The 9,762-nt window shown below is 36.6% G+C and overlaps 1 protein-coding gene across 1 annotated transcript; it reads left to right on the top strand.

Annotated features, from left to right (window-relative positions):
- Positions 1-1,702: 1,702 nt before the first annotated feature.
- On the top strand, positions 1,703-8,352 carry LOC146134576 (kynurenine formamidase-like). Its single transcript, XM_083397844.1, has 8 exons — positions 1,703-1,792; positions 3,161-3,353; positions 4,175-4,223; positions 4,914-4,999; positions 5,662-5,920; positions 6,277-6,418; positions 8,053-8,157; positions 8,341-8,352. Exons 1-8 carry the CDS (start codon positions 1,769-1,771, stop codon positions 8,350-8,352), a joined length of 870 nt encoding a protein of 289 aa, XP_083253970.1. The 5' UTR covers positions 1,703-1,768.
- Positions 8,353-9,762: the final 1,410 nt, after the last annotated feature.

Genomic DNA, 9,762 nt, shown 5'->3' with positions numbered 1-9,762 from the left:
CTCGCCATTTTTTGCGTAATATCTCCGGAAGTAAACAAGATATAGATCAGAAATTTTTACACATTACTTAAAGCAACCTAAGTTAGCCAGCAATCAGACTTGAAAAAAAAACATTAAAATATTAATATTAATATTTTATCTCTGACCGATATTTTGTTTACTTCCGGAGATATTACGCAAAGAATTTCGAGCTGCGTACTTCCCTTTGGTCTCTAACGCTCTTAGGTAGCAACTTTGGCGTGAAAACGAAAAAAAAACTTTTGAGTTTTGAATTTTTTAACCTCTTCTATTTACTTGTTTAACTATAGTAATGACGTAATTTTGGATCAGATAGCGCTACTTTTTGTCAAAAATGTCAAGTATCAGATAGTCTGTCTGCATTTCATGGCACTTTTTTACTCAGATCTCAGTTGTGAGGCGCCAAACTTCAAACTAAGACTAAAGTAAAGAAACATAATGGAGATAAATGTTTGTAATTATAATTACACAAAAAAGTTACTTTAAAACCACCAAAAAACTTTATCGTAAAAGTACAAAAAAGATTTGTTATTTGTTTGTAAATTAATAGTACAAAAACGCTAAACATTAGAGTTGTTTGATACGGTTAACCGCACATTTAGTACTATAGTTATTGAACCGTATCGTTTCCTGGCTCTTTTTGTAAAAATTGTTTAAGAAAAATATAAACCTGTTTGTTGGAAATAATTAAAGCGGAAATGTTAAAATTTATAACGCATGACCACCCATTGCAACGATAAGCAATATTATGTGATCTCAATCCAAAAGAGTAAAAGGAACAGGATTTTAGCCGAAGTAGCCAGAAGTTGTTGATAATGTTTTACAGTTGATAAAATCAGAGCTACGACGTTCAAATAGTAACATGAAATACAATAGAAAAGAAAGACCAACCATTCGTTTGAATGAAACACTCTAATATAGCATAATAAGTCTAGGACTTCGTTGTATTTTTGTATTGCTGGGAAGTAAGACTGGAATTCACTATTGCCAAATCAAACAACTCAAAACTTAAAAAACTCATGTAATGCTTGGTCGTGTAGATTGTATAGATAGAGCGAGCATCTGTATATGTTATTTAACGTGTTTGTTTTGTGTGCGCATTTGAAACGTCTGTTTAAAATAGTTCTGGCAATTTCCCTTTTCCCGTTTGCATTCAGACCCAACCGTGAAAATGAAAAAGTCTCGGCCCTACAAAGGCGACTTTGCAGAGTTAAAAAAGCAAACTTTATTAGTATTACTTAAATCTATTTGGATAACTTATAAGTACATTATATATTCGAAAAAAGTGGTATACTGCCGCCTTCTTATACGGGTGTTTTTAGTGCATTCGTGAAAGCGTAGTTGTGATACTAAAAAAATGTTGTTGTAAAATGTTGTTACATTCTGGCGGGAGTTGCTACACAAAACTCAGTTAGCGTGCGAGACTTGCATTAGAGGGCCTAATTTAGGGTTGACTTGACTTGTAAAGACATGCATGTTTCTCAGGCCAAAAATCCCCATACACCATTGTCATTAACGCAGTTTCCTATCAGCCGTATGACAGTTTTAACAGCAAAATACAATCTAGCGTTTCTACTTTACAGACGGCTGTGTGAACTTGTTAGTTTAGTTGACGTTACTGAGCAGTGGCTACCCAATACTGTTTGCCATTCGTCTGTTGTAAACGCAAGCTATTGCAAGCTGTCTGGTTGACTGTACTGCCTTTTGCTGCAGTTCTACCAGTTCTACAGCTGACAGAGTTTTCTGAAAAATGACTGACATACAGGAAAGGAGTGTAAGTACCCCAGTGTGTGTTTTATTGTTCAGGATTCGGCTTAAAGAGCGAGTTGCGATGTGCAAACAATGCTATAAGTAGACCTGTAGTGCTGGCGAAATACAACTGCTGGTAATAATCTGTTTAAGCAATTGTATTTTACTACGAACGTTGATTGCAATATGTACAAGTTAATTTACAGAACTTTACTAAAAGCAAGGAATATGATCGTATTATTATCACCGTACTGTAAAATTTATTAAATCGAACTGAACAGCTACCTCGACAACTCAACGTGCATATCGTTATTTTAAGGATATAATAAACATTTAAAAAAATAGGCATTGCTTCACTTTCAATGAATGAAGCTCACAGCGCAACGCAACGCTGTCTCGCATGCATGGCAGTAAAGAGTTAAGTATTTTCTACTGATATTACGTTAGGTGATATAGCTCACTATAGCGTGTAATTGGTCTAGTGCAGTGGTTTTCAACCAGGGCTCCTTGTACAGTCCAGAGGTTCCGCAATTTATAAATTCTTTAGCTAATTGAGGTGTGTTTATTACACTGGGGTTCCTCGAGCCAGTGGAATTATTGCACTGGGGTTCCTCGAGCCAGTGGAATGTTTCCATAGGGTTCCACTTCAGCCAAAAGGTTGAAAAGCAATGGTCTGGTGGCTGATAACGAAGTAACTAGTTTAGTGTTTGTATGCTAGTATTAAGTGTATGTGTCCCTGGCTATGAGAATTCAAAATAGTATTATATATACTACATGTCAAATGATAGATAATCACGATGTAGATATTGTTGCTTTATACGTCTTATTGTGTGTTTCCTTGGTAGTCTAGGAGGAGAAGTTATTCGTTTTTGCAATGTATATCAATCAAGAGATACAAGCTGTCTGTATAAACGATGTGCCGAAAAAATAATAATAAAAATAAAGGCAATGTCCTCGCGTGAATTATTCGACTTATTAATGTAACGACCGTACTATATTTAGTCCTGTTTTCGAATGTACACTCACGCAAGAATTTTACTGGCAACAAAAATATTTTTAAGTTACATTTTTGGTGACATCGCGCTAAGACGCATTTAGTGACGTCATACTTAAATGAACAGAAATGCTATATCTGATGACATTTTTTACAAAAAAATTTTTTTTTCAAAGCGTCCAAATCAAAAATCAATAACCCATGGGCAAACCCGACTATGTTGGATATTAGCTGAGTTGCCAAATGGTTTTATCAACACAGGCCAAGCGATAAAATAAAACTCAAAAAGGTCGACAAATACAAAGGTCGGTACAGCATTGCACGCTGAGCGTAAAAAGCCTATATTGTATTATTCCGAGAACTTGCCTTCCATTAACGACCTAGCTTCTTTATTTGCAGCGGCAATGCTCGCCTTCTTATTTCTCGCACCGCGAACTTAGCAGCGCTGAAGTCATGGATGACTTCGTTGCAACAGCAGAGAGCCAATCACAAGCAACTCTCGCGTCGTGTTTCGAAACAGAGCTGGGACTGGTGTACGGCGACAAGCAAGGCCAGCATATCGACGTGTTTTACCCGGAGAAATATTCATGCGGTAAGGCAGACAGATTGCTTAATTGCCTGCGTTAAAAACTTGAAGGTTTGCCTGTGTTAAAACCGCAATGGTTTCAAGTTTTAATAAGACGTTATAAGAATATCAAAGCCCACACAGAAGTAAGTAGCAGTTTGAACGTTTCAAATCAATCAAAATGATACCTACTTTTGTATGGGGTTTAATATTCTTATTACGGCTTACGAGCCGCTGAAGCGAGAGTAAAACAATTTTGGTGACTGAACGATAAAAATTTTCTTTCCTACCGGAACACATTTTTAGAGAAATTCGAAACATCATAAAACCAGTATCATTAAGAAACCAAGTTATCGTTCGATCTCGTGCGCGAATACGCAACTGAAATCTTGTGTAAAATATATTCCAGCAGACCGTGGAATAGCAATTGGGAATAAAATGATTTAAAGACGTAAATAGAAAACTATTCAAATCGCCTTCTTTAGGGGAAATGACAACGAGCGCGTGTATAACACGAAACACTATACGAGCGTTTTGGGTCATTCACCCTGGAAAAAGCGATATGAATAGGTTGCTGAAACGTTGGTTAACAATCACCATTACCAAAGGAGCTGTTTTTATCATTATTATTATCTGGTATAGCAACAGTTTATATATGTAAATAGAACATATCATTTTTTACCGGCATGTAGTTCCGGACCGCCATGACTTACTTTAACCACTGTTTAGGGATAAAACAACGCTCGTTACCCCAATAAACATGTTCAGACATTTAGCAATCTGTGTCTAGTCAACACACGAGTCTTAAAAGCCTTATAAAGGTAATTCAATCTATTTTATTTGTGCAGAAACGACCGTTGCTGTGTATTTCCACGGCGGATATTGGAACCACGGAAGGTAATAAGAATATCAAAGCCCATACAGAATATAGGTAGCATATTGAACTTTTCGAATGAATCTTAAGATAATGGCTGGAGGTTTTAGTAAGACATACAATGAATCTCATTATTCATTTTCAATAAATTTTCTTCATTGTGGCTTTGAAGCAATACTGTTGGATGTCGGAAAATGGATATGAAAGCCCATACTTAAGTAGGAAGCATTTTGAACGTTTCCAACAACTCTCACTACAATACCTCCAACCATTATGCTTCAACGGAAGGTATATGCGTTCGCAGTTGACTTGTGCGTTTTAAACCTTTTAAGCACGTTATAAATGTAATGACGGAAATAAGCATACGCCCAGCACCCACTGAGGTAATCTTACTAACGAGCCGGCCACCATATATGAGGATCTGTCATTTAATTGTGTCCCTCGCATGAGTGCGTAAAATCCTTTAACTGCTGACTATAAGACAGTTTTATATTTCCATTTCTTTACATTCTAATTTGACGGCAAATGCAGTGGTATAAACGTATATATTTATGTAATGCTTTTTTAAATCACATTCTTAATTTTAGGATATATATCCGTTCTAATTCTTGATCGTGTTTGCAATACAATTCCATAAGACCAAAAAACAAATCAAATACAGTTGTTTTAGATCTATTTAGACCCAGCATAACACTGCTGTTTTGCTTTTTTAGCACAGCGTTGTACAGCTTTGTGGCCAGTCCGCAAATCAAGAATGGAAACATTTGCGTAATTGTTGGAAAGGTTCTTTCGCCTAAAGGTAAAAGTTATACTTAAAAAAAAATACGTGTTGTAACGACTTTTGAACTGTCTTTTAATTTGCCCCACTCTGTTTGGTTAAACAAAGTGAAATAACCTGGACAAGATATGTATAAAATTTATTTTTTCGGGAAAATTGTATTATTCTTTTTAAGTTTACACACTTTAATTTACCGTTTTTAGTGTTTGCTGTGCAAAAAATGCCCAGAATTAAGTAATATGACCAACTTTTTTTGTGACACCAAGGACTTTGACTTGACTTAATATTTCAAAAAGTCAGTTTGTAAACAAAATAAATATAACGCCCCAGTAAAGTTGACCTTGACTTAAGGTATTTGACCTTTACTTACGGAATTTGACCTTTACTCACGGTATTTGACCTTGACTTACGTTGTTTGACTTTAACTTTTTTAACCTAAACTGTGATATTTGACCTTGACTTCGTTATTAATGGCTTAACCGGGACTGAGGTTTCTTGAAAATGACTTGGAAATTTTAACAACAAACGCCAAACCATGTGTTTAAAGTCGCCACAAAAACCAGCTGCCAATTTTTGAAGCGTCAACGAAAGCTATTTACAAACTATTTTCTTATGATATATAAAACTATTGTTGCATATTTCTAATTATCTATATTTACATTTCGTTGTTCTCAAATCGGCAGCAAACATCACAGAAATCATCGAGCAGTGTCGGGCTGCCCTTGTATTCATCGCTCAGAAATTCACGGATACGAAACGTCTTGTGCTGAGTGGACATTCCAGCGGAGGCCAGGAATGTGCGATGATGCTCGCTTACCGCTGGGATGAGGCAATGGAGCGCTATCTGACCTCCAAGCTCAAGTCTGTCGTTCTACTGTGCGGCGTTTTCGAGATGCTACACTTGGTCGGAACGTATGTCGGGGAACCGCTGCAACTGACCAAGTAAGCGAGTCACCGCTAAGTTCGCAAAATGTTTTACTGGCTACAAAACTAGGTCAGGGTTTCCTTAGCCTATAAAGCTAGTTCTGGGAACTGTGATTAACCAAAAAAGAAGCATTTATACAATCTTTAGTGTTAAAATGAGAACGCTTGTGCCAAATTGTAAATTATTGTAATCAAATTTATGGGTAATTGACAAGAATTTGGGCAACGTGTGTGGTTTAAAAACTGATATAAGTATAACTGAATAATAAAAAAAATAAAAAAAACATGGACCGCGACGACGACAATAAGGTTGAGAACCACTGCTCTGATCAAACAAACAAATCTTAGAAAACTTTAAATCGTGTTTTCCCCAGGAACGACGCCATTGCCAACAGCCCAATCGAACTCGTCGCAACACTGCGAGATAACACCGCTAGGTGGGGCTGCATGTTACACCTTATGACGTCAGAGCATGACGCACCGACCATCACCGATTGGAACAAGGCGTTCCGAGAGGTAAAGGTTTACCTGTGGTTAAAATTTAAAGGTTTATAACATTATGGCTGAGCATATGGTTGGAGGTTGTAGTAAGGCGTAATAGGAATTTCAAACCCCATAGAGAAGTGTTACGCCAAAAATACTGTTCCTGTTTGAAGGCCTAACCACGCACACAACTTAATTATTACATACCTATTTATTACTGTATAGAAATACCGCGTGGCGCGAACGCCAACGCCAACGCTGGCTCTTTCTTGAGACAAGGCGGCTAGCGCGAACGCTATAGCTCGCCTACTCCAAAAAAGGTAACCAACCAACACCGAACTGAAACCAGACTGCCCTCGTGCTCTCGCACGGTTTGCCTTGCAAACAAAGGAATGCCAAAACCAAATAATAAATTACGCAACATCCCCCCTTCCCTTTTTAACGTTTCGAAAAAGAGTTATTTGAAATGGTCAAAATGGTCTAATTCTGTATGGGCTTCTGTAAAAGATGTTTGACTGTGTCAAAAACTTAAAGGTTTGATAATGAATTACAGAACCAAAAATGTCGAGTAGATAGACATCATCTTATGATTAAGACGTTTCGGTGCAAACTTGTATTATCTTCAGTAAGTGTGACTGAGAAGGTTTTTTCAAGCATCAATTATAAAAGGTGGGAATTTGACAACTTTTTGGCTTTGCAATTCATTATTAAGCTACATTAGCTTACAGATCCGTACATAGTGTACCCAAGTAAATACTTGACTGTTTAAAAAAGTAAAGGTTTAAGCTTTAAAGCATAATGGTTGGAGGTTGTAGTGAGACGTAATAAGAATATCAAAGCCCATACAAAAGTAGGAAGTATTTTGAACGTTTCGAAAAGAGTATTTGAAAGGTTCACCTACCTATTTTTTATGGGCTTTACCAGTGTTTTTTTAAGGTGTTTTGGGGGACCGAAACGGTCCATTTCTCAAGCGGTTTCCCAAAATTTGGACTTGCAACTAAAATTTGGACTTGCAGTTGCATGAAGTATAACCTAAAAAATCTGTTCTGTGATTGTGCACTGCCAGTAGCCTAATAAATAATTCGTTTAAGCAAATATGGCTATTTTTTGGTATTTAAATGAAACACTTGCGGTCTCTTAAAACTACTTACCGGTCACCCCAACCAAACATTAAAAAAAAACCTGGGCTTTGCTATTCTTATTTGGTAAAAGTTGTTTTTGGTAAAGGCTTGACTGTGTTAAAAAGATGTTTTTGACATGACTCGTCTAAGAGCAAACTAAAGGAGCTCCTGCCACAAAACCGAAATTGAAACAACATCAACATCGGAATAAAACACAGTTGGGAATAATACCAAAATACCTAATAGTCGTAAACCTCTAAATCAGAATAACACCTAAACCCGCCGGAAAAAGACCTTAATGGCCTGCAAGAACAATATAACTATTTACCTACAGAATAACCCCCAAAGTAAACTAACTCCGTATAGTCCCGAGTCCCGAATCCGACTCCAACGTCGCAGTATTGCTTTCAATAGATAACAAATAAAGCTAACGGCTCAACAGCTTCAGTGCTCTTTTCCATTTTGCGTACGGTTTAGTTTTTTAGGGGTACCAATTTTTGCCTAGCTTAAAATGTTAAAGTGGATAATTTCCTTGTATCTTTACAGAAATTAAAGGAAAACGGGGTGAAGTTTACCTGGACCCAGATTTCTGGAGAAGACCATTTTACCCTTATGCTGAACATATTCGATGCAAATTTTCAAGCAATCAAGGTGAGGTACAATTATTTAAAAGTCCTAAAAATGGGTTAGTTTTTTTAAATATTATTTCCCCTTTATAATTATGTCAAAGGTTATAATTATTTTCGTGATAAAAGTCATATTTTGTTGGTGTAAAATGTAATTTTTGTTTTAGTTTATTTCGTAACTATAACGTCATGTGTCCTTGTTTTGCAGTTGATGCTGTGACATCAAAATGCACATTAAGTACTCAACGATAAAGTGGATAAACAAGACCGAAATAACACAGGACTACAATTTGCAACATCTTGTGCTGGGCAAGAATGACGACTAATTTACGTCTTTGCTATTTTTTGCTGAAAAACGTACTTTTGTGTAACTGGAAGCATGATACAAAATGTATTTCTTCGACCTTGTTATTGTTTATAAACTGCACAAGTGTATATGCAAAAGTTAAAATGCGGAAAAGAACACCGAAAGCCATCGCAGACTTACCGAATCGGTCGGTAAATGATGCAAGCAAGGCAGGCTAGAAAACCAACTAGTCTGCAGTGAGGTTCGAACTCACGACCTCGGGCCATACCGAAAAAGGTCCTAGAATGCGAAAAAGGTTACAGTTCAGTTCAAAACATGTTGAACGTGTGAGTCACAAAATATGCACAAAAAGCAATGAATTCTATCCGAGTCAAGAGTAAAGTAACGAGTTGCAACAATTCGTTTCGTTTGTAGTTTACTTGGGACCTCGAAGTAAAACATGTCTAGTCCCAACCTATATTAATTTCCCCTTCATCTTGTAAATTAAAAAAACCTTTTATTATTATGCTTTTTAAAGTTGTTTTTAATTTTAAATTGGTTACCTTTGGCAACGTCATCAATGAAAAATGAACTGAAACTAAAACTTTAGTTTGATACACTCCTTGTATTGTCTTTAACAATCCAGCAATCACACATTTGGCGAAAAATGGTAATAATCATTTTTTTGTAGGCCTATGAATAATAATATTTTTTTAATATTTTTCGCTTTTGCTGGGTTGCTAAAGCCAATACAAGGAGTGCATAAAAATTTCAGCTTATTAGCGGCACAACTTTAGGAAATATTGTCCTATAAAAAATCTCGGCGCGCCAAGGGTATTTTGAGCGTGCTATGTTAAAACTATAAGGTGCTGAAAAGAGGAACCACAAGTCATCTAGGAATTCTTACAATGGCAGGAACTGCGTGCCGTATACTGATGCTGAGAAGTGCTTACTAGCTGAAGTTACTTTCGGTCTCGGGAAGTCACATATAACGCATAAATGGCGTTCCAGCTTTATATCGGTGTGCACTGGAGCGAAAAGGCTAAAGCAGTACTTTTGGTAAATTCTTCATATTGGAAGTAGGGGACTTGAGTTGGGTAACTAAAGACTGGTATTTGACTTGTTATTTATTTGGATTTGACTTGGATTTAAGTTATTTCTCAAATGACTTGACAAAGACTTGACAAAAGAAGTAATTTCAACACAACTGCGGTCATACTGTGCACCGCGCACATTCATGTTAAAGTTTTGCTCGGTTACAATATGGCATGAAAGGTAATAATACAATTGCTTTTGGAAGGGTGCAAAAATCATTCTAAATTCTATTTCGAGCACTGTCTGGAA

The sequence above is a fragment of the Ascidiella aspersa genome, chromosome 9 (assembly GCF_963924565.1).
Source record: "Ascidiella aspersa chromosome 9, kaAscAspe10.2, whole genome shotgun sequence".
Taxonomy (NCBI): domain Eukaryota; kingdom Metazoa; phylum Chordata; class Ascidiacea; order Phlebobranchia; family Ascidiidae; genus Ascidiella; species Ascidiella aspersa.
This window is presented reverse-complemented; position numbering and strand designations above follow the sequence as displayed.

Excerpts from the sequence above, each read along its gene's own strand:
- LOC146134576 (XM_083397844.1), top strand. The coding sequence starts at position 1,769 with ATGACTGACATACAGGAAAGGAGT. Across the intron at positions 3,354-4,174 it reads CCCGGAGAAATATTCATGCG|AAACGACCGTTGCTGTGTAT; the intron begins GTAAGGCAGACA and ends TTATTTGTGCAG. Across the intron at positions 4,224-4,913 it reads GGATATTGGAACCACGGAAG|CACAGCGTTGTACAGCTTTG; the intron begins GTAATAAGAATA and ends TTGCTTTTTTAG.